The following is a 25,028-nucleotide window of genomic DNA, read 5'->3' on the forward strand; positions in this document are numbered from 1 at the left end:
ACTTTCTTTTAGACATGCTTCCTCTCATTTCATTAACTCAGACTGACTTGACTGATGCACCCTTCTGTCAGGTTAAAAACAGTAGACGTGTTGATGAGAAGCTTACAAGTGGCCGAGTCTCAGGTGAAGAAGTATGAGGGTCGGCTGAGTGAGGAGGACATTGTTCCTGCTGATACCGCTGCCATCCAGGCCTTGAGAGAACAGCTCAAGGTGAATCATTTCAACATATAAAGACACTTATCCATTAATTCTATATCCATATTATGACCACCTCCCTTTTCTTCTTTGTCTGTCTACCTGTTTTGCAGAAATGGCATTTAGAGCTTGAAGAGCAGGATCACATCTTCCAGTCTTTGAGTTTGGAGATGCAGCGGGCACGGGAGGCAGGCACCCAGCTCAGCCAGCTGCATTCTGATCGTAGCCCCGAGCTTGACCGCTACCAAGAGAAAGCCCACCAACTCACAGAGAGGTGGAATGGAGTGCGCAGACAAATGGAAACACGGTAAGCAATTTGGCAGGAGAACAGTTAAAAGACGAAAGAGCCAGACTGAGACAGTGGCTTAAGGGTGTAATGTATAGGTGCAAACGTTGTTGACAGTTAAAACTGATGTAATTATGTGTGCAATTTTAAAACAAGTAAACACGTAGTTAAAGGATGCAATATAAATTGATGTTTTGTAGCATATTTTAATATTTATAAAACACTAACATGCAAAGAAAAAGAATTTAAACTTACTAACTTATTAAAAATGAAATCAAATAAAACCAGGCAGAGCAATAAGAAAAATGTTATTAAGGTTAGCTATCAATGTATGCATTTGGCCAGAAACAACCATTTTGTGTGTGTGTGTGTGTGTGTGTGTGTGTGTGTGTGTCCTAAAGGCTATCTGATCTGGAGATGCTAGGATCAGTGCTGCAGCAATACAGAGAGGGTCATTCTGCCCTGATCTGTTGGATTGAAGAGACCACCGCGAAGCAGGAAAACACCCAACCTGAGCAGACAGACAGCAAAGCATTGTCTGAGCAGCTTTCCCAGCAAACGGTGGGTCACAGGTTATTTCACAATTAGAATTGTTTTTTTTGGTGAAGTAAAGTACACGTACAAGCAAATTGTCGAGACAGTAGATCACAGGAGGACAGACATAGTAAGACATAATAACCTAAATAAAGACAGAGTATATTTAATTAAAACTGACTTCACCGTGAACTGTTTCTCGGCAGGCTTTGGTGGCTGAGATTGAGCAGAACCAAGTCAAACTGGATGAATGCCAGACCCACTCTAAACACTACTGCACTGCTGTCAAAGTAAGCACCCTTTAGAATGGACTTGACAAAGCTACTGTCGACTGCACTATTTTGGCAGGCCTCAGGGAACAGATTTCTCCTGAAGTATGTCCCCATGTAAGGAACTGTTCTCAAATGTTGTTTGTGTGTCTCTGTGTTTGTTCATTAGGACTATGAACTGCAGCTCATGACCTTTAGAGCTTTTGTGGAATCAACCCAGAAGTCTCCTGTGAAACGACGGAGGATGCATTCTTCATCTGACGCCATAACACAAGAAGTAAGTGAGGACAGAATGATTTTGGGAGGTGGTGGGCACTATCAATTTCTCTTAGGATTGATTCTCTTAGTGGTTTGAACTGGCCTATTGTAATGCTGAGTCTTTTTGCTCTTCTAGTTCATGGATCTGCGCACACGTTACACAGCTCTGGTGACTTTGACTACTCAACATGTCAAGTATATCAGTGATGCACTGCGGAGACTTGAAGAAGAAGAGGTAAGGTTTAAAGTTGTCCAGTCTTGGAATTTAGATTTTATACTTTTTAGATTCGTGATTTTTCACACTTCTGTCAGAATAAATGCTATAATTAAAAGCTTGTTAATCTCTTACAGAAACAGGTTGAGGAGGAGAGACAGGCCCGGGTGGGAGAAGTCTCTGAGCTTCTAGGCTGGGTTAAGGGTCTCCAGGAGAGAGCTGCAAGACCAGCTGAGTCATCACTTGCTGCACAGCAGGTATGGGTTGTGCCAACTCTAGCATGAAATATTAGCATTAAGTATTTGCACACAGATTTTGCCCATACATTTTTAAACTTCCAAGCATTGGCACAGCTGAGTATCAGTACAAGATGAGGATAGATTTGGTAACACTGATTCTTATGATTTATGCTTTATTTGTCTCTTTCTTCAGGCAATAAATGAGCAGTTAGCTTCTAAAAAAGAAGAAATCGCAGAAGCTATCAGGAGCACACAGGTCTTCCTTCTATCAAAACAGGCCAGCAAGTGAGTGTGATACACTGACAGGCACTGACATACCATACATAAACCTTTTACATGTATGTTTTGTTTTGTTTTTTTTTTTTCCCCTCCAAATATACATCAAGACAACCAAGCAAAATATCCACATGCACACATTTGATATTGTCATGGCTCATGTCTCCTTAGATTGTCCGCTGAAGAGCGTGCCCAAGTGACATCACAGCTGGATGAACTGACTGCTACCTACAAACAACTATGTGACAGTTCTGCTGCTCAGCTACAACAGCTAGAGGAACAACTGGCCAAAGAGGAAAAGCGAAAGGTAGAGTTAGAGGTTTAAGCTAAAGTTGCCAAAACAAGCTTCAAAACGCAAAAAGCTTGCAAAACAATGCTCCTGGTATGTGTTGCTTTAAGTGGTTGTCTTATGTAAAGGTTTCAGTCTAGGGAATTTTTACAGAATAGTGTGTGTGTGTGTGTGTGTGTGTGTGTGTGTGTGAATGAGAGAGAGATAGAGTCGGTACCGCATGTTATTTGTTGCTTGTCACGTTTTTGACATCCATATCACCTCCATATGTCTCACAGATTTGGTTTGACATAACATAATTTTGTAATAGCATGGAATGAATTCCTCACCTACTGTTCACAGCATGCCTGTGATCATGTCACCACCATCATCACCATTTGCCATCTTCATCAGACACATCTGCTTATTGCTACTTACTGGCCCTGTATATTAAAAGAAGTAGCAATTCAGAGCTAATTGTCAGAGCATTTGCATCATTACACTGAGTTGATATACAGACCATATCATTACAGTGGTTCAGTATATACAATCAGAGTTCATACTCATAATGTTTATGTAGAGTCCATTTTAAGCCCTTACCTATTATTTATGGTTTTTGCATCTCTGATTTGTACATTTTATTTATTTCACTGGCAGTTATAGGTAAACATGTACATTGTGTCACTGAAATACATAACCACACGTAATCTGGCGAGGCTAGACGTGATCTTATAATGAGAATGCACATCTGGGGACAATTTATTAAACTTTTGGTGCTGGATTGCATAATCTGGTGCTAATAGGGTTACAACCCATGTACAACCACCCCTGCCCCCCATGCCCATGCTCCTTTAAGATCAGGAGTACAAACAACACAAGCAAAATAAGATAGCATAGCGAACCACTATTATTAGCTAATGTTCATGTTTGTGATGTGAATGTGAATGTTTCCGGAGCGCTGTTCGATTTTGTTTTGCAAGAAGTGTGCTTAATGAACAAAACTGATTCCATGAAACCACTTCAAATACTTTGCTAGAAGACAGAAACTCCAGTATCGGATATCTTGTAAAGCTAAACTGTAGTCTGGTTTAATGGAACTGTTTGTCCCTTGCAAGAGGTAATGTTTTTTTTTTTTTTAACACATGTAATGTGTTCTCTGCATACTCAACACTCATCTACATGCAAAATTTGGATTTCTTTGGGGGCATTTTGCAGTTTGTTACATACATGTTGACAAGAACAACATCATCTCCTCAGAAATGTCACTCTTGTCTTTTTTCCCACCCTAAGAAGTTTACATTCCCACCCACACATTTACGCCAGAACTTCTTGTTACTAGACCCAGACATTCTTGTTAATAGATCACATCTGGACCCACGAGACTCAACCATTGTTTTATATATATATATATATATATATATATATATATATATATATTGCGTGTAGTCATCAACAGTCAGTATTATGCATATAAGCAGTGATATTTGTGTGTATGTATAAGCAAGTGCGGTAATAGTCTTCTTTGTGACTAGAAACAAGGTTTAAAAATATTACTACTAAAGATAGCAGTAAATGTATGTCATGGAGACTGATGTAGATTGAGCACCGGAGGGCAGCTATGCATACCCACATGTGTTTGAGCATGATGTGTCCAGGTCATTGCTATGTACACGCATTTGCGTGTGTGTGTGTGTGTGTGTGATATTGTCTGTTTCTGGTCTTTGTCTTTAAAACAGTAATACTGTGTGAAATTAATCAGCATTTTGCTTTAAAATCACTAACAGCTGCCGGGAAAGATCACTTTTGAAATTAAAAAAGGTTTCAAAATGAAGTTTAGTCAGTAATTTAAAATAGATATTGAATTTTTGGTTTGGAAAAGTTATGTCAGTAGACTCATTAAGAGTTACTGTTTGCTAATAGGTAAGTCTAAAAGCACATTTTAACTAAACTAAAAGAACAGAAAAGTGGAGATACAAATGAAATCCTAGCGATATAATACAAACCATATCATGAGTCAAGCCTTGGATATAAGTCTTATAGGAATGTTAAGAAAACAAACTGAAAGGAACGTCAAACAGTTAGGGGCCAGTCAGTCCCGGGCAGTATCTCAGGCAGATGGAGTGTGGCATGCAGAATGCTAACATCCAGCTTCTCACCCTGTTGCACCTCAATCTGCCGAGCCGTCGGCCTATCTGTGTGTGTGCGTCTAAGGACCCACCCCACACGGTAAGTAGTGCTCGCTTTCTCTCTTACCGTTGCTTCGTTTCTGACCTACCCTTTATTCTAAGGCACTTTTGCTGTTCTTAGAGTGTTCATAGCTGAGCATATTTCTGCATTTTCCAAGTTTGTGCATGCAAATGCTTCTTGCTTTGTTGCTTTTAAAACATGTTTTCTTACATTTAATGTTTAACTGTTTAATTAATTTTGTAGGATCATGTTATTTTGGTTTATTTGGTTTGTCAAAAATGGGTTGTGACTAAGGTTGGAATCATAGGATCATAGATTTAATACATTTATCTGGTACTGCACATGACCACCTTATGATAGGTTTGCATGCTTGGGTTGTGGGTATTTTCTATAATGTTCCTTACTGACCTAAATTTAAGTAAAGAAAAAAACTATTTAGCCAAACCAAAAAATTTTGTAAATACATTTACACAGTGTATTTCTTTTTTAGGATCACAAGACCATCGCTGGAGTAATTGATCTTGAAACTATGGAGACCTTTCCAGTTTTCCAGTCAGCACGTCGTGGCCTTATAGACCAGGACACATGCCGTGTGCTGTTGGAGGCACAGCTTGTCATGGGTGGTCTGTTACAACCTGACTCCCCTCAGAGCCTCTCATTAGAAGAGAGTCTTGCCACTGGTCTAATTGACAACTGTACCTACCAGTCACTATTAGAACTAGAGACTGCCCTTCATCTTGTCCAGCAGTTCCAACTTTCAAAGAGTCAGTTTATACCAGTTGCTGCTGCTGTGGAGATGGGTCACATAAAAGAGCAAGTTGCACTTCGTATTCTGGAGCTGCAGTTGAACACAGGAGGACTCCAAGATGTTTCAAGTAATGAAACTCTCAATCTTGAAAATGCTATGCAGAAAGGCTTTCTCTCAGTTGCTGTTTACAATAAGTTACGTTCCCGCCTTGATCGCAGGGAGCTCATTGATCCGAATACAGCTGAAAAGCTAAATCTGTCTGAGTTCCATCAACGATGTTTTTTGAATCAGGAGACCGGATTGCGTCTGCTGCCAGTCAATCAGCAGTCAAGGGGAACGGTCTGTTTACGATCAGGCAGAAAGGTAAGCGTTTTCCGTGCGGTCCAAGAGGGACTCATTGACCAGCAAGTCACTATTCGACTTCTGGAGGCTCAGCTGTTTGCAGGAGGCATCACTGATCCTCGCTCAGGGCATCGGCTAACAGTAGATGAGGCTGTGCGACTTGGCCTTATGGATCAGGACCTGGCCTGTGCCTTATTGACTCACCAGTTACAGGCAGGAGGGATAATAGACCCAGCCAGTGGAGAACGCCTGGAATTAAATGAAGCTATCCAAAGGGAGCTTTTATCTCCACGGATGGCCCTACGGGTGCTGGAATCTCTGTGGACTTTTATGGGCATGATATGGCCAGAGTCAGGGGAACTACTTTCGATCTCCGATGCTCTGCAGCAAGGTGTTGTTTCAGGGGAGCTTGCCTGGAAAGTCCTAAGCAAACGTCATTTTGTTGGTGCAGTTTACTGTCCAGAAAGTGGTCAAGTGGTTCCTCTGGCCTGTGCTGAGAAGATACTTGGAACAGAAGTCGTGGAGGTCCTTGAAAAGACAAGGGTACCAGATGCTCTGCCTGCCATGATTCAGACAGGTTCTTTAAATGTTAATCGCTTGGGCTCTTCTTCATCACCATCACTCTCTTCACCTGCTTTCTCACCCCCACAACTTCATGATGTCACTTCCTTTTTAGAGGGAGTTGGATCAGAGGAGCAGGTCAACTATCGCCTCCTCTCTTACTTGATGACGCACAGCTACATTAGTGCCTGTTCAGGAGAGCGTCTAGTCCTGTTGGAGCCTGAACTGATAGAGCTTATTTGTCAACCAACGAAAGACCAGAGCAGACCTGAACCGCAGTCGGGAGAGCCTGATTTTAGTGTGCCATTCATTGAAACAGAGCAAAGAAATCTTACAGAGGAACATGAAAGAGATGTTACTGATAATGCTGTTTGTGAAACTAAAAAAGTAAAAAGTCCCCTAAAAGAAGATGCAGCTTATGAAGAAAAAAGCAGCACTGACAGAAACTTGGTAAAGCACTCAGATAACGGCTTAGAATTAGCAGAGACAATACCTGAAATCCAGACACTACCTCCATTTATAAAGCAGGTGAGCATTTTACCAACAGATTCTGTTTTGGACTTGTTTACTACAGAGGTAAAAGAAATAAAGAGGGAAGAAACAGTACTGGGCCTAACTGACCCAGGGCCTCTCAGCGTTGAGATGCCTAAATTAAATCAGTGCTTGCTTGAGGAAAAAGTAGAAACTGCACCATCTAAGAATAAACGGTTAGGCATAAGGACAGAAAACACTGCTGCTGATATTTCATTTGAAGATGCTGCAGAAGAAAGCCAGGATGGTCAAGCGAACAAGAATGACAGATTAGACAAGACTAACGTACTGAGTATTGCCAGCGAAGGTCTACAAGTCAAGAAAATTGAAGTCACAGATATCTCAGATCAAATGGACACAAACAGAAATACAGAGACAACTGACTCTTCAAAAATTCCAAAGACCATATCCATGGAACTAAGTGATGAAGATGCAGAGCTTGAGGACATGGCAAAGCAGTTCTTGCAAAGTGGTCTTTTAACTGATGGAGCCCAGAAGTTGCTTCTGGATAAGGCTGTATCCCAGGGTCTGCTCCCAGGTCACACTGCTGTCAAAGTAATGTCGAGGGCAGGGCTGTTTGGTGGTTTCCTGGATGTGAGTGCTTGTAAGTCACTGAGCATTGAGGATGTAATGCAAGAAGGCTTGCTAGATGAAGACTTAATGACCCGTGTTCTTCAGTCAGAAAAGACTTTGGCTGGTGTGATTGATGTCAAACATGGTCAGATATACTCATTAAAGGATGCTGCTCAGACAGGACTTTTGGACCCAGACACAGTAGCTCGGCTCCTGGAGGCTCAGGTTGTTTCTGGGGGAATTGTTGACCTTCGTAGGGGTGAGAAAGTTTCTGTTACCCTTGCAGCAAATCTTGGGCTAATAGAAGAGGCCCAAAAGGAAGATCTGCTTGCAGTGGAAAAGTCATGCCACGGAAAAAGTTCTGATCCATATGCGTCACATACAAAATTAACACTACAGCTACAGATGGATGGTGTGGTGGATCCCAAAACAAAACAGCCTCTGCCTCTTCAACAAGCCATTCAAAAAGGCATCATTGGTCACAAAGAAGCCCAGCAGATCCTAATGCAGCAGGTGGCTCAAGGTGGAATTGTGCATCATGGCTCTGGCGTTCGTCTCACTGTTGCTGATTCAGTACAACAAGGCCTTATTGACAAATCATTTGTCCAAAAGCTGGAAGACTTTGAGAAGTCTTGTCAGAGGCAGGAACAATTTAGTTCAGATCCAAACAGTGTTTCTGTTCAGGCATCTGTAGGCTTCATTTGTGATGCAGTTTCAAAAAGTAGACTTACGTTGACTGAAGCTGTTTCACATGGTTTCATTGATGAAGACACTGCAAACAAAGCTATGGCCTCTCCCAATGTAAGAAGTGGTGTTTTGGACCCTCACAGTGCTTGTATTGTACCTTACTCAGAGCTTATTAACCAGGGAAAGATTGACATTGAGACAGGTCGGCGATTCCTTGAAGTTAGGCCCTTCAGAGGTGTTCCACACAAACAAAATGGTGGCATGATGACTTTGCCAGAAGCAGTAAAGACTGGTCAAGTTGATCCTGTTCCAGCACTCAGAGTATTGCAAAGCCAGGCAGATTCTGGGGGAATAATCAATATTTCAAATGGCAAGAGGCTAACCATTCCAGAGGCTGTTGACAAAGGCCTCATTGAAAACGATATTGCCAGGGTTATTGCTACAAACCAGATAGTGAAAGGTGGATTGATTAACCCTAGCAGTGGTCACAGGGTGTCAGATCTTAAGAAGGCTGTGCAGGAAGGGCTCATCTCTAGAGAAATGGCTGCGGAACTTCAGGATAATTTTGGCCCTGTGGATGAACCAAATTATAAGGAGGAAGGCACTAAGACAGTGGGTCCCTCAACAAGTAGAATGTGTAGTCCTCTTGTGTCAAATCAAGCCAGCCCTTCAAACAGCCAACATGAAAGCACAGAAGTGAGCGCAGCACATCTTTCAGAATCAGAGAAGGCTCACTGTATGATTACAGAGGTTCTGGAGGCGCCTCAGCCTGAGAAAACACTGCTTCTTCAGCACTATGCGCCATCTGAAATGGAGGAACAAACGCATAAGGTTATTTCATCAAGTGATTTGGAGATAAACACTGATGCATCATTGGAAGTACTGACTCATTTTGCCCTAAAAACAGAAAAAAGGTTGCAGCAGGCCATTGAAGACTTTGGCCCTGAAATACATAAAGAACTGCAGCATCAGCTAAGTCAAGTTCAGATTCCACAGTTGTCTGAGACAGAATTTGAAATTGGGAAGAAATATGACACCACACCCACACCTGACCATACCCCAGAGTCAGACAGCCAAATGCTGCCAGAAGTTGAACTAGCACCCACTAAAACACGCACAAAGCTGGAAAACTATGAGAAAAGTAGCTACAGGGTTGCCCCAGACACCACGCATACAATACATGATGGACAAGCCCCATATTTAGAGGAAACAAATGGACAGTTTTCTAAGGCTGCAGAACAACAGTCTTTTTCATATGCAAAGGCAATTTGTGAAAGTAAACAGAATGTTGAAAATAGAAAGAACATAGCTTTATTTACAACAGAAGAGGGACAGAAGATACAAGAGAAAAAGAGAGGAGACGGGAAATATATGAAGCAAGCCAGAAAAGGTACAGAAAGAGATGAAAGTTTGGAGGTTAAGTCTCTGGATATGAATGCGACATCGCTTTCAGAGGGTACGGAGATGAAGAACGGAAAAGAATTTTTGGACATTCATGAAGAATCTTTTAAAGAAGGTGCAAATCTACAGAAAGAGGGAATGGCAGAGTTGGAAGATGGAAAAAGTGCAAAAGTGAATTTATCACTTGTGGATGTGGAGAATGAAATCTTAAAAGATGTTCCAGATATTGATCATGAAGAGGTCCAAGCAGATCTGGAGGTTGGAGAATTGAGTGTTGTAACACCTCCAGAGGACACTGAGAACAAGAGCGTAAGAGTAATGGCAGGCTTTGATCAAAAACCTGTGGAAGACATGAAAGAGAAAAAGGTTGAAGTACGGTTGGAGGGTCTGACATCTCAAGATGTGAGTGTGGCCTCAGTTGTGAAGGACACTGAGAACAAGACTGGAAATGAAGTTCTTGGCATTGATAAAATATCAGCTGATGGAAAGGATGATATTAAAGAATATCTGAAGGTTCAACAGCCTCCAGATTTGAGTGTGACTTCACCTATAGAGAGCACTGAGAATAAGTCTCAAAAAGAAGCTGCTGGCACTGACCAAAAAACTGAAGAATATGGGAAATTAGAGCAAGAGGACAAATTACATTGGAAGGTTCTGAGGCCTCAAGATATGAATTTAGTTCCACCAGTAGAGGGCACTGACAATAGGATGAGAAATAAAATTGGAGTTCTTGATGAAAAATCTATTGATGTCAAAGTAGATTTGGTTGTTCTACAGCCTCCAGATTTGAGCACGACTTCCCTCGTAGAGAACGTTGAATGCAAGTCTGGAAAAGAAGCTGTTGATCAGGAATCTGAAGTGAAATTAGAGAAAAAGGACAAATTAGATTCTGAGGTTCTACTGGTTCCAGGTATGAGTATAGTTCCACTTGTAGAGGGCACTGGGAAGACTGGAAAGAAAATTGAAGTCACTGATGAAAGGTCTGTTGAAGATGTGAGAGAGAGAGAGGTCAAAGTAGATCTAGTGGGTCAAAAGCCTCCAGATTGGAGCATGACTTCCCTTGTAGTGGGCATTGAGAACAAGTCTGGAAAAGAAACTGTTGATCAGGAATCTGATGTAAAATTAAAGAAAAAGGACAAATTAGATTTGGAGGTTCTGCTGGTTCCAGATATCAGTGTTGTTCCATCTGTAGAGGGCACTGAGAAGGCAGGGAAGAAAGTTGCAGTCACTGATGAAAAATCTGTTGAAGATGTGAGAGAGAGAGAAGTCAAAGTAGATCTAGATTCGAGCATGACTTCCCTTGTAGTGGGCATTGAGAACAAGTCTGAAAAAGAAGCTTTTGATCAGGAATCTGATGTAAAATTAGAGAAAAAGGACAAATTAGATTTGGAGGTTCTGCTGGTTCCAGATATGAGCATAGTTCCATCTGTAGAGGGCACTGAGAAGACAGGGAAAAAGGCTGTAGTCACTGATGAAAAATATACTGAAGATTTGAAAGTAGAGAGAGCGGCTGAAGTACAATTAGAGAGTAGACCAGATCAGAGAGATGCTTTGTCTGTAGTGGGAGCAGAGTATGAAACTGGTAAATATGTTTTAGACAGTGAACAGACATCTATTGAAAGAAATGAGAAAATGGAGAAAGTAGTCAAAGTAGAGTTGACAGGAGCTCCTGAAATAAGTTATAGTATTGAAGCTTTCCCTGGGGGTCTGCAGCAGAGAGATGTTATGGAGGACGTAGTTGTGAGTCTCCAGAAGCAACCGACTAAAGATGGAAAAACGAGTCTTGGAGCAGAGATGGCAAAGGAAGAACCTGCAAGTCTGCAGGATGACCACAGCAACCTAGATCACGAACTACTCAGCAAAATGCAACACCAAGTCATAAATGAGACAAGACCAGAGTATGATAAAGAAGTGGATGTTTCTGAAGTTCATGTTCCAGAGCAAACAGATAAGAAGAGGAAAAAGAAAAAGAAGAATAAAAAGCCCAAGCAAATGTTGCAGTCTATGGCAAATGCTGAAAAGGAAGCAGAGGAAAACACTGATGTTGTCACAACTCAAAGTGAGAAACTAGATGTAGTAGAAACAGAACAGATGGAACAGCCTCAAAAACTTAACCAAGCACAGCTGGAGAAGGAGGCACTTCTGATGAAGGCCAAGCAAAGCATTCTTAAGAAAGTCTTTGAGCGGGGAGTCACTGAGAAACAGGCTGCTGAAGAATTAGAAGCATTGCGTCAAGGGTCTGGTAAAGAACGTCATGTGGCCACTTGTCAGAAACCCAACAAAGGGCAGGATAGTTCAACATTTCCCACAAGGGAAAAGGATGGAACACATCAGAAACTGCAAGTAAATGTGAATGAAAAGTTAGTGGCAAGTGATGTTTTACCTGGGACTAACTCTAAACAAAATTATTTCAGTCAAACAGCCCCTGACATCTCCCATCTGAGATCTTCTGTACCTGTGACTCAGCCTGCATCAGACTTTTCCAAAAAGCAAGACCTAAGCACTAAAGAAACCTCTCATGTTGTTGCTATGGACACAAGTAAGCAAAGACTAACTCACATTGATTTAGATGAGAAAGTTGGAGAGAGAACAACAGAAGAGGCTAAACATGAGTCACTTTGGAGAAGAAGTGAAAAGCTAGCAATAAAAACATCTGAAGTAAGTGAGCACCTATGCCCTGCTCTTGATGAGGGCTATGAAAATACTAAATCAGATTTCACAGAATCTGTGCCTCCAGTCACATTTGCTAAGGAACCTGCTGCTGTACTACCAATTGAATTTACCAAGAATGAAGCTGAGAAGCCGAGGTTAATAACACTGGAAGTCAATGAGCAGTCATATACCACACTTTCTGAGGGCAAGTCTGTGCCTCCCATCAAATTAGATAAGGATTCTCCTGCTTTACCACAGAGTGACGTTGATATACAAACCTCTAAAACAGAAGCAAACGCAATCAGCACTGAGCTTCTGCAAGACATAGTTAAGGATTACCCCTATGTGGACAGTGAGGCTAAAGATGAAGCTTCCCTACAAGAGTCCACAGAGTCAGGGCTGTCACAGTCAGAAGACATCCCAGAGTCAGATGTAACAGAGCAAGAAGAAGAGGAAGAAGAAGAATATGAAAGTGTAGATAAAAAACAGGTTGATGATCCTAAGAAAAAACAGGGTACCACCCCACAGATAAGCAAGGTAAGCAATTAAGTGTACAAATTCTCTGTTCATTATGTTCTGTTTTAGTTTCCCATCAGTCATAAGCATAATTACTCAGTCAGCTTAGATTGGATATTCTTGTTCTAAATAATTTATATTTGTCCTCCTCAGTCCTCTTTGGCCCGCCAAGAGTGCCTAGAGCATGACCAGAAAATTCTGGCACTCCTCTCTATGGTGAGACACACCGAGGTATGTCTTAAACAGCAGCAGCAACAGTCCATAGGCCGGAGTCTTATCGCACTTGATGACGTCATTAAACAAACAGAGGTGGGCGCTGTCAGTAACATTAAATCATATTGTATTAATGTGTACATCAGTGAATTAATATGTTCTTATTCTTTCTCCAAAACCAGACTCTAGCTCTGGAGCTTTGTGATTTGGAGCCACAAGTAAACAAGGAGCTTGAAGCATCTAGACAGCTTCTGGGGTCCCACCTTGAAGATGTCCCACCCCAGTTGCTCATGGCCCTGGAAAAGGATGGCCGCAGTTTGTCTCGTGCATTTTATGCTGCACGAGAACTTTCCCAGAGTGTTCTGCAGGGAATGAAATCACACCGTGATGCACATAAAGTAAGAGAAAATATTCCCTTAAGAGTTAAGAGACTTTTTTTTTCAATATAACATGGTTCCCTGTGCGAGAAAGTGAAGCGTGATTTATCACTCGCTGATACGTGGCATTGTGCTTTTTGATCTTAGGCTTGTGTACAGCTGCTCAGCCATGGAAAACCATTTCATTAAGCTCCTGACGCACAGTTATTTTGCTAGTGTTGCTTCTAGAGGTAGTTTGAAACTCTATAGTGAGTGATGCAACAGAGTATAGGCACTACTACAAAAATGCAAATAAAAACAGAAAGCAGTGATTTATTAATATACTTTGATCTGTATTTGAGCCAAAACAGTATAACGTCAAGATATTTAATATTTTTAATGATTTTTTTTTTAAATATTCGCTTATTCTCCTATAACATTCCAAAAAAGTTGGGACAGGAGCCTGATGAACAGTGTGAGTCGAGGCTCGCCATTTTGCTCAAAATGCATCAGTAAAAATCTAGCAGCTTAAAAAACAGTGTTCTTTAACAAGCAAATGCAGGAATAGGTGTTTGACACTATGGTACATAACAATCCTCAAAAAATTCAGGGAATCTGACAAAATCTTTGTGCGTGAAGGACAAGGCCGAAAACCATAACTGGATGCCCATGACCTTTGTCCCCTCAGACGGCACTGCGTAAAATAACTGGCCTGTTTTTTATGATGAATATCATCTTGTGGACTTGGAAATGTTAAAAAACTTTTGTCAATAAACACTGTTCAATGCTGCATGCTCAAATGCAAGTTAAGACTGCACTATGCTTGGTGAAAGTCATATGTCAACAATGTCCATAAATGCCACCAGCTTCTCTGGGCTTGAGCACATCTGAAATGCACTGATGCACAATGGAAATGTGTATTGTGTTCTGACGAGTCAACCTTACAGATTATTTATAGAAGTAATTGATGTGTTCTCCAACACAAAGAGTAAAGGACATTCAGATTGTTACTAGTGTAAAGTTCAAAATCCAGCATCTGTCATGGTATGCAGGGGTGTTGGCTGGTCTGTGAAAGCACCATTAACGATGAACAAATACATACGACATAAGCTGCCTTCTAGACGACATTTTTTTTCAGAGACAGCCATGCTTAGATCAGCATGACAAAACCAAGCCACATTCTGTATTTCACAATAGCATGGCTGCATAATCAGAGTGCACGTGCTAGACTGACTGCCTGTCTCTCAGTCTTATTAAGCTTAAAATATGACAACAGAGGCCCCATACGGTTGCACAGCAGAACAATTGTATAACAGACGAATGGCAAAGAATTCCACTTTCAAAACTACATCAGTGTGTCTTCCAGTCTCCAAACGATTATGTGCTGTTAAAAGGAAAAGTTATATTATCCAGTAGTAAACATGCTCCCATCCCAACTTTTTTGAAACATGTTGCAGGCATAAAATTTGGAAGAAGCATGCATTTACAAAAAACAATGATGTTCAAAAGGTAAAACATCAAATATTTTGTTTTTATTAGCATTTCACACACTGTACCAACTTTTTTGGAATTAAGCTTGTATAACAGTGCAAGATTTAAAGTTACTGAGTTCTCTAGTATTACCCACTCTGATGCCGATCTTTGTCTATGGAGATTGCAAGGCTATATGTTTGATTTTATCCACGTGTTAGCAAAGGCTGTGGCTGAAACACCTTAATAATTTGGAGGGGTGCCAACATACTTTTGGCCATATAGTGTATGTTACATAAACAAGGAATTTGTCTTGGTGAGTGTGCAAAACTATGACGTGTAAAATGCTAAACATCCATGTTACTTTCTAAACCCCAAACAAATCTATCAATGTTAATCAGCCAATCTCACAGCACTTAAAAGGCATTTCACCATCTCAAAAGCTAAATCCAGTGCAAGAAAGTGAAGTGAAACACTGCTAGCTGGCCACTGGGTGGGGGGAAAAAAGACTACGTAAGTTACCAATTAAACAGGGATTGCAGTATTGACTACAATTTGTTAAAAGTTCACCTAAATAGCTTACAATTGAGCTATGCGTCCTGTTCACTTCTGCACCGCTTAGTTTAACTCTTCGTATGCTGTTTTAGATAAGAAGTTAAAAAAAGAAATTTCTTGTTGATATTCAAGTACTTTGCATTTACAAATTTGAATGTTAGAATAACCAATGTCTGTCCCTTGTGATACAATTCTGCTACTCTGTACTTAAATTTGGCAACACTATGCTTTTTTTTTTTATTTATTTATTTTTGTTTTTTTGGTTTTGTTTTCTGTAGCTAGCGCTCTGCTAATGCCAATTTAACATGCTCAAAAATGGGCTGACAGGGAGCCACTAGAGCTCCCTCAGCTCGTGCCAAACTTTATCAGCTCTCAGCAGCAGCAACCCACAGTGTAATATTTCAAGCAAGGGCACACATCTACATGAAACGCAACAGCCTTAAGCTTAGGTTACCTAACCCTGTGTAGCATGAGAAGCTGGTGCCCAGGTCTTCTTCTGTTGGACGAATGGCGGTTGGCAGGCTAACTTAAGGAGCGTTACCATCACCTACCGAGGGCTAGTTGCAATCCTCGAGCATGTGCATTCCAACAAAGTCGTCAACGAGTGAGCGAAACTGCCTCTTCTAGTCTGGCCCGCTACACTGTCCAGCAATATGACATTCAACTAAGCAACAAATAAAATAAAAATAGAATAAAGAACAGTAGATACAAATGAGCCAGAGTGAACAGAGCTAAAAGACATGAATATCTGAATGTGTATGCATGTGCAGGGTCTGATGATCTACAGTATGTTGCAGAATGACATGAGCATTTGTAAAAATGAACATTGTACAACATTATGGTACAGAGGAGTTATTCAATATGCATTTAGGGAGTTTTAGGTTCTGTTTAGTTTAAGTTTAAAATGCAAGGTGCCTACTGCAGTTAATAAGTGCTACAGCTCTGGAGGGAAGCTGTTTGCATGTCTAGCTGTGCTGGCTTTGTAAAAACATGTTTTCCCCAAAAAGGAAATACACTATAGCAGTAGTCACTTCACATTTCACAATATCTCAGATGGCAGATACATTAAGTAATGTATATGTGAGCTGGCAGGAAAATGGTTTTGTTTACGATGTCTCCTTTAAAGTACACTCACAAAAAAACTCACCGATTACAGTGTGTCAACATCTGAAAATTATCTGCTTTGTCTCAGGTGGCCGTGAGTAGTGAACTGCAATCTTTGGGTGGCCAAGTGGACAATCTTCTTGCCTGGCTTAAGCAGACTGAAGCTCAGATGGAGCAACATACAAAGGAAGAAAAGATGAGAGAGAACGAGAGCAGGACATTAGTGCAACTTGCTCAAAGACTGCAGCAATGCAAGGTAAAATACACTTACGGGGCTCCATTTGCAACGTGGTTTGCATTTTAATGATGGACTCTTTTTGTGTAAGTTTTTATCATGTGTTTTTCACTTCCAGGAGTTAGAAGAGCATCTCACAGCACGCTCCAGTGATGTGAGCACTGTGGCATTTGACATCCAGGTGTTTATCTCAGAGCGTGCACAGGATCTAGAACCAGAGCAGAGCAGACATCTGTTGAGGAAGCTGCAGCAGCTGCAGAGGGCCTTTCACCAGGCCACAGGCCGCGCTCATGCCAGGGCCGAAGCCCTTTCAGTCCAGCAAGCCAGAGAGGAGGAGCGTGAACAGAAAGAGAGAGAACAGGAGGAAAGAGAGAGGGAGAAAGAGAAACAGACTGCTATGAAGAAAGAGGTTTGCAAATGCTGGTTCAGTGTTCATGCCTAATACAATAATAACAGCAGTATGCAGTTTTGCTTTGCTCATTGATTCACTGGCAGTAACTGCTTCACAGAGATATAATCTGTTAATTAAATCTGATATAGGTTAAAATTATAGTAACTTGTCAACAGGTTATAACAATTTGCAGTAAAAATTAGTGATTAAGTATATGTTAATGATCCTTGTCACATGCACAAAATTGCTGTTTTTAACTCAATCAAAGAAGCCATTTTATTTCATTCTATCAGTTTTGCAGTGCTAGTATTGCTTATCTCCATAGTGCTTCTACAGCTTGTTCTACAGCAAGTGTGTCCAGTCTTATCCACAAAGGGCCAGTGTGATTGCAGGTTTTCATTCCAGGAAAGCAGGAGTCCACATGAACAGCAGTTTGAAGACTGAAACCAGAGTAAACAAGTGGAATCAGGTGTGCTCCACCTGAGCTCCAGCTCATTTTGAGTGAAAACCTGCAGCCACACTGGCGTTTTGCGGATAAGATTGGACATCTGTTTTACAGCTTACTCAGCCAACTGCTAAAGTCTGTTTTGCTTGATGCATGTGTGTGGATATAACATGTGTATTAACTGTCTGCCTTGCTCTTACAGATTGCCACAGAGGACAAGCGCTTATGCCACCTTGGAAAAGGCTAGAGATTTAAACATGGCCTTTTTTAATAATTAGAAAGCTTATTTTTTCCTTTTTCTTTATTGCTTTAAAGAAAAAGGAAAATAGCTGACTGACAAAACATGTTTGTGTTAATCTAAAACCTTTTTTTTCCTGCTTGACTGACCTTTTTGTCAGGATTTTTATCTGCTTGTGTAAATGCTCTGGACACATCTTGCTCAAACAGTACATATGTGTTGTGTCAAAAAATGGTGTGTGCTTAGTCTGTCAGTTTTGGTTGAAAAAGAGGTTGAAAATAAGCCATGACAGTGGTAGGGAGGAGAGAACATATTTTCATTTATATTTCCAAAACTAAGATGACATTTCTCTATTTCCTTCCCTTTCTATCCACTTTTTTTCGCTTTCTCTCATTTGTTGTATGTGGGGATTTAGGTGGTGCAGCGGCAGAAGGAAGAATGCTCGCAGAAACTTGAAGGCCTCACCATGTGGCTGGCTGGTGCAGCTGGTCTGCTGGCCAGTCAGAGAACAGGAGCCGATTCGGGTGATGTGGGCATGCTTCAGCAGAAACAGAGTGAGCTTAAGGTGAAATACTAATCTGGTTGTTTGTTTTATATAAAATTATACCTTATACAATTTAAATATGCAGCTTGCTGGTTTCCTCATAATCAGTAATAAGACAAAGAGAAAATACTGCTTAGGCATCACATCATTTTAATAAAATCAAACTTTCTAGAATTTTTGCTCCAATGTTTTTTGAAAACATTTTGGCTAGCAAATTCTGTGATTAAGGCCTGCCATGACTGGATGCTAGACAACTACAGTTGTTAGATGCTGAAGAGCTAATGTTAGCAATGACTGCCAAACTTTTGGCCTCTGCTTCTCTGGCGTGTACTGCCCCTAGGCCTGCTTACCTTTGCTACACAGTCCTCTGTGAGTGAACAGACCTGTTACTGAAAATAGAAGAGGGATCTGGTTTTAGTTGACGTTTGTTTTTGCCAGAACCCCAACACAGACTTTTTTTAATATTATTATATTCAATTGTTACATTCTAATTGATTCAGCTTATTTTGGTGCCTTCAGATCAGTGCATCCTGATGCCTTGATGCATTTTTACACCCTTAGTAATAACCTGTGTACAGTAATTTTGTGACAAGTTATGTGCCTCAGGATTTAATCATCACATTTGAAATACAAGACATTTTGAATTTTATTCTAACTTCTTTATTCATACCAATTCGTTTTAGAATCATTTACAGCTTCACAACTACATTTTGTAAATGTTTATAATTTAAACATTCATAATTATCTTTACAGTTTCCTACCTTCTTACTAATTATTTGAATTCTAATGTGTTAGAATAATTTTATAAATGTATTTACAAGTAAATTGGACTTATATTATTGAAAACATCAATTCCAAACATACCTTTAGGAGGTGCAGAAGGATCTTCAAGCCAAAGGTGATGTAGTGATGGAGACAATACGGTCAGTGGAAGATGTCCTGGCTGAACATGGTGATGATCTGAGCCAAGGAGAGCGGGCCAATTTGCAGCAGACGCTATCACGCTTAAAGGAGCAATACAGCACCCTCACAGAAACAGCCCAGTCCTCACTGGCACAACTGGACACAGCCATCAGCACAACACTCCAGCAAAACACACAGAAGGTAATAACCTCATATAATATTTCCTTGGCTGTCATTGTTTGATTTCCTTCTCTAAGCACCACCTAAAACTGTATATTTCTGTGTTCTTTCTCGTCCTTGGAAGGCTAAAGCAGAGGAGGAGCTACAGGAGACTCAGGGAAAAATAGACATGCTTCTTGAAGAGTTGTCATCATTGGACACGTCCAAGAGGAAGTCTCTTGGGGAAACTGTTCCAGATAGTCCCTTTGCTTTCGCACCAGAGGGCGCTCTGAATTTGCACAGTGACATGCTGAAGGTCAGAAATGAACTCTTAAAGTAGTGATGTGTTCCATCATTTTGAGTCACTCTGAGCCTACTACAATTTGAGTTTTATACACTGCTGAAAGAGGAACGCTAAAAAGGTTTAAGGGTTTCTGCCTCAACTTGTAATAAACGAGGAGAGTGATGAGGGGTAAAGAGAGAGAGAGAGAGAGAGAGAGAGACATAATGCACAACTGACTTGAAGCAGCTTTCTCTCAAAAGTAGCATGTGCATGTGATTTTAAGATTTGTAAGATATATCCTAGATTTGAGAGCTTGCAGTCTATTTTTTGTTTGAATTTCACAATATTATTTACAGAGTATGAAAGCTGAGTGTGATGCAAAACCAATAAGACTCCCAGAACAGTCCACAAAAGTTTTTGACCTAGAATCTGGTTTCTACACAAGTCATTGTGACTTCCAAAGAAGTGACAGAACATGTCACAAATATGTGTAGTTTTTCCAAAGATCTTAGTCAGTGTTAATGTGATGTCTGATATTTTTACTGTGCTTATTGTTCCAGGCTGAGCTGAAGCATTTACAAACCCAGCAGGCTCACCTCCTACAAGTGGCCCAGTCCACACGGTGTTTGCTGGAACAGCCTGACTCCAGTGTGCCCCTAGAGGAGAAGCAGCGTCTGCGTGTCAGGCTAGACCAGCTACAGAGCCAACACCAGGAGTGCCTCCAGAGTTGCCAGGAAAAATTGAGGCGGACAGAATCCCTCCGAGATGACCTCACCAAGTTCCTCCAAGAGCATGGGACCCTAGGGACATGGCTGGAGCAGAGTGAGCAGGGTCTCTCTTCCTTGGGGCAGGGAGAAGCTGATGCGCAGGCTCTGAGAGGCAGACTAGAAGAGCACAAAAAGGTAATCATCTAGAAGTGAAATGGAATTATAAACATATAAAATCAGTGTGGATTCATCACACCACTATTCCCTGTACTTTTTTGTACCTACTTTTTGCCCCCCCCCCTCTGGTAAAAAAATACTTGTTTCTAACAGTCTTTGATTTGCAATGTTTTTAGCTGGCAGAAGATGTGATCTGCCATAAGGCAGACTTGCGCTTCGTGTCCATCTCTGGTCAGAAGGTCCTGGACTCTGTTCAAGGGGCTTTAGAGAGGATGGGTGGCACTGACCCAGCACTGGAGGACATAAGGCAGCTGGTGAACGACAAGCTACAAGATGCCACACATCGCTACAGTTCACTGCAAAACAAGGTAGGCAAAAAAGGTTGTCAGTTAAATATTTTTTTTTATCCACACTTTCTTTTCAGCCTCTTCATGAGATTATTCATTAATTTATTTGACCCTCTTTCTTCTTGTTGCAGTCTGTAAATCTTGGTACCCATCTCTCCACTCTACTGGATCGGTACCAACAGTACCAGGATGAGGCTAGTGCTCTGGACTCATGGTTGAATGCTCAGGAGCAAAACCAGAGCATATTTAAACCCAGTGGAGAGAAGACTGATACACAGACACTACAGAATACACTGAATGCTGTAAAGGTGAGAGTGGCTCTTTGAAATGAAATGAAGGACATTTTTCCCTGAACTGAGTACAGGGAGCGGCAATAGAAAAAAAAATTCTAATTTTATTAAAAGTTCTGACTGTTTCTAAACCTTTTTATCGAATATCAGCATCTACAGGATGAGCTGGCGGAGCGCTCAATGCAGCTGGAGAAGGTGAAGAAAGCAGGGAAAGTGCTCACCAGTACCCATGAGTCTCCCACTCTCAAAGCAACAGACATCAGCACTACCACAGGTAGCTACATGTCTGCCCTGTTTGTTTTAATTTTATTTCTTTTGAAAAATGAATATTATGATATTCATGTTTTGTAATTCTCTTGGTACCCATTTCAGATGCGCTTGAGAGTCGGCTTGGAGCTCTGTCAGAGCGTGTCTCTCAGCGGGCTGAGCAACTCCAGACTGCTGTTGCTCAGTCTGTCAGCGTTCAAGAGGGGCTCAAAGCTTTGCTGGGCTGGCTGGATGGCCTAGCATTAACTCCTGGGCCGGTACAGCCTACTGCCCAAGCAGTGCAGGATGCCCTCACCCAAAATCAGGTACCATATTAACCTGGCTGTGCTACGTTTAAATGGATAGTTAACAAAATTTCAGTTTAGGCAACATTTCAACTTTCTCTTACCGCAGATGTAGGCCATTAGCAAAGGCATATTTGGTGTCTGAAGTTTTTTTCTTTAGCTGTGCATTGGAGCTACAAGGTTAATGTAGCTAAGAAGTAATTGAAGCCCATATACCACAAATTAGCATTTGCACTGCACAAACTGCATGTCATGACATGCTTGCTTCAAATATCAAATTATTGAAGAATCTAAAATGGACTTATGTGGATTATGTTGTATAAAAATGGACACAAGTACAGCTTCAGAATTAAAACGTAAATGATCTTGGTTAAAAACTTATATCTTTTTTCAGCGTGTTGCCAGTAAACTACATATATGTCTTGATATTCATGCTTTTTTTCTGAAATGGCTTTAAAGGGTGTTTTATCCATTGGAAATCATACGTTGGACTGAACAGCCATTTATTAGGTATAATAATGGTAATGTAATTAAATGGTACTCACCTTCTTAACATGATACATGTTGCTTCAGATTTCCATTTTGTTAATTGAGCTTAACTGTCTAATACTCTCATACAAGAGGGGCTATGTGGTTGCTGTGGTCTTCAGGAAACCCAACTGAAATCTGCATGAAGTGTGCATGAACTCCTCTTAAAGAGGCACTTTATAATCACAGCTTTATCTTTGTAGCTCAAATAAAATCTGAAATATATCATAAATATCAGTACATCGACTAGCCCTAGCTTCAAGACGCCTGCTACTACCGATTTTGGGCATGCAGCGTAATTTTATCCATTAGGTACCAGTATGCCCTTTGCATTTCACGTAAAGGGAAAACTGTTTTCCGAGCGAGAACCATGGACTCAGACATGCTGATCCGCATATCAGCCGTTTAATGCGGTGGCTGTACTGAACTGTAATGGTGAAGAGGGAGATGAGCCATAAGGCAAAGCTCTCTGTTTACTGGTTGGTCTGCATTCCCAATCTCACCTATGGTCATGAGCTTTGGTTAATGACCGAAAGAATGAGATTGCGAATGCAAGCAGCAGAAATGAACGTGCATCGCAGGGTGGTGGGCTACACTATGCTTGATAGGTTGAGGAGCTCAGTCATCCAGAAGGAGCTCAAAGTAGAGGCACTACTGAAAGGAGCCAGTTGAGGTGGTTCGGGCATCTGAACCGGATGCCCCCTGGCTGCCTTCCTTTGGAGGTTTACCATGCACAGCCCTCTGGCACTACACCCTGAGGTCATCCCTAGGACCTGCTGGAGGGATTGGGAGTGGCTCGGGATCCCTTAGAATAAGCTGGAGAAAGTTGTGCGGGCCAGTATTGTGTGGGCTTTTCTGCTTTCCCCATTGCAACCATGACCCTAGTTTAAGATGATGATAATGAGGAAAACACTTTCAACATTTAATTTTACACCAAATTAGTGCTTTAACACCTCAAATTGTGCTAATTACGTAAGGGAATTTAGAGAATCAAAGATTAAACAAGTTATGTGTATAATTTCATAATCATTTTTTTTCCTCAGGATCTTTTCATGATCTTTCTCTCATGATGTTTTCAGAAACTGCGGCAGGAGTTGTTATCACGGCAAGGCAGCGTAGATGCTACTCGTGACTCTGTGTCCAAGCTCGTGAAATCTGCGGATGCATCAACAGTCTCTGGACTGCAGGGGGCACTGCAGGACCTTACACAGCGCTACACAACAGCCCAGACCAAGCAGGCTGAGAATGAGGCAGAACTGCGGGGAGTTCTGCCCAAGCTGGAGAGCTTTGAGCGTTTGAGCATGGACCTCCACAGCTTCACACAGAGCCGAGAGAGAGCGCTGAGTCTAGGGGGCCAGCCAGAGCATAGCATAGAGGACTATAGACACACTGTAGAGGTAATGGAAATCATCTACAGACAGCAGCCATGAAACTGAATTTAAATGTCGCTTAAGAACTTACACATTTATCTTATCATGTTTTCATTTTAGGAGGTGAAATCAGAGCTTTCACAGGAAGCAAGTCAGCTGAAGTCATTTGTGGAGCTTGGTACAGACCTGAGCCAGTCTAGGGTACTTGCCAGTGCACACAGCCTTCTGGACTCAACCAAAGAGGTGTCTGAGGAGTTTGCCAAACTAGAAGCCAGTGTCAATGAGAAGTGAGTGCTGGACACTGGGATGGGGGCGCTCTCACCTGTCCTCTCCTGTATCCTCTCTTAGTTAGCACCTTATAAGGGCACTAGAGATGTTGTTGTATTAGGAAATCCGAAAACCGAATTAGTTTTCGGTTATATTCCTTCACAGTTTCCTGATGAAATGTGACACCTGGACAGCCACGGTCTTCCGCTTGTCACATACATGTCAAGCCCGTTAACCTCATAAAAGTGATGCCAGTCTCCACACAGAGGCAATAAAACGTGTGGTTGTTTTACTTTGAGTGCCTAGCATCATACTGGACATCACTTTCCATTCAGGATGCTTTTCTGGAGGTTTTTATGTCTGAAATGCCAAAATAGACAAGGCTTTGTTTCAACCAACTCCCCATGCCGAGTTTAATGACAGTTTTGTCATATGAGAAATGAAATTATAGTTATGCAGCCTGTTTGTGTAAATGCTCCTTCACCTTTGCTCTGGATAACTGTAGAGTAGGCGTGCTGTCTGTGTAAGAGGCTACATGGGAGCTTGGTTCTGTTAAATGTCCTTCACAAAGGCCTGGGCTGTCGCAATCACTTAAAATACTTGCATGTGTAGCCATTCTCTAATGGCAGAAGTGCAAGACTGATGAAGCCCAGCCAACTACATTGGGAGGTTTTAAAGCCGTGGTTTGGGAGACAGTTGTAAAAGAAAGGCTTTAGAATTAGATATTTCAAATGAAAGTGATTCTACATTAGCACTAGTGTAGTTCATGCTTGCTTTAAATTGCCATGTTTCATTATTTATTGTCTCTTCTGCAGGTTGAGTGCCATCCAGAGCTGTGAGCTGCAACTCTCAGAGTTCCGCTCACTGTCTGGCTCCCTCCTCAGGTGGCTGCAGACAGTGCAGGAGCAGCTGCCTGCTAAAGAGCCAAGCCTGAACACCGATGGCCTTCAGAGAAGGGTGCAGCAGCTCAAGGTATGTGTGTGTCTGCAGTATGTCATATTCTGTCATATTTTCCTTTTACAGTGTATATGTTTAGCAGAAATTCTTAACCAGATTTACTTAGAATGGTTGCATTAATGTGTCACTAGAAGTCTTGCCTAGTAGGTGCAGTGTGTAATGTATCTTATTGGCATAGACTAGGGCGTCAGACCTGTTGTG

The 25,028-nt window shown here is 41.4% G+C and overlaps 1 protein-coding gene across 11 annotated transcripts in view; it reads left to right on the forward strand.

Annotated features, from left to right (window-relative positions):
* macf1a (microtubule actin crosslinking factor 1a) overlaps positions 1–25,028 on the forward strand; it is a 177,855-nt gene that overhangs the window by 99,959 nt on the left and 52,868 nt on the right. For all 11 annotated transcript variants that reach the window (XM_036566392.1, XM_036566399.1, XM_036566393.1 and 8 more), the window contains 25 exons: positions 72–210; positions 309–502; positions 883–1,042; positions 1,222–1,305; positions 1,454–1,561; positions 1,679–1,777; positions 1,894–2,013; positions 2,189–2,280; positions 2,443–2,578; positions 5,217–12,758; positions 12,891–13,046; positions 13,133–13,348; positions 16,524–16,691; positions 16,789–17,079; positions 18,160–18,309; positions 19,159–19,392; positions 19,496–19,666; positions 20,194–20,535; positions 20,694–20,885; positions 20,996–21,172; positions 21,305–21,428; positions 21,527–21,726; positions 23,313–23,630; positions 23,724–23,890; positions 24,686–24,842. In XM_036566392.1, the coding sequence (XP_036422285.1) occupies positions 72–210; positions 309–502; positions 883–1,042; positions 1,222–1,305; positions 1,454–1,561; positions 1,679–1,777; positions 1,894–2,013; positions 2,189–2,280; positions 2,443–2,578; positions 5,217–12,758; positions 12,891–13,046; positions 13,133–13,348; positions 16,524–16,691; positions 16,789–17,079; positions 18,160–18,309; positions 19,159–19,392; positions 19,496–19,666; positions 20,194–20,535; positions 20,694–20,885; positions 20,996–21,172; positions 21,305–21,428; positions 21,527–21,726; positions 23,313–23,630; positions 23,724–23,890; positions 24,686–24,842 (11,737 nt within the window). The remainder of the gene's footprint in view (positions 1–71; positions 211–308; positions 503–882; positions 1,043–1,221; positions 1,306–1,453; positions 1,562–1,678; positions 1,778–1,893; positions 2,014–2,188; positions 2,281–2,442; positions 2,579–5,216; positions 12,759–12,890; positions 13,047–13,132; positions 13,349–16,523; positions 16,692–16,788; positions 17,080–18,159; positions 18,310–19,158; positions 19,393–19,495; positions 19,667–20,193; positions 20,536–20,693; positions 20,886–20,995; positions 21,173–21,304; positions 21,429–21,526; positions 21,727–23,312; positions 23,631–23,723; positions 23,891–24,685; positions 24,843–25,028) is intronic.

This window comes from Colossoma macropomum, unplaced genomic scaffold, assembly GCF_904425465.1.
Source record: "Colossoma macropomum unplaced genomic scaffold, Colossoma_macropomum, whole genome shotgun sequence".
In the NCBI taxonomy this organism is placed as follows: Eukaryota; Metazoa; Chordata; class Actinopteri; order Characiformes; family Serrasalmidae; genus Colossoma; species Colossoma macropomum.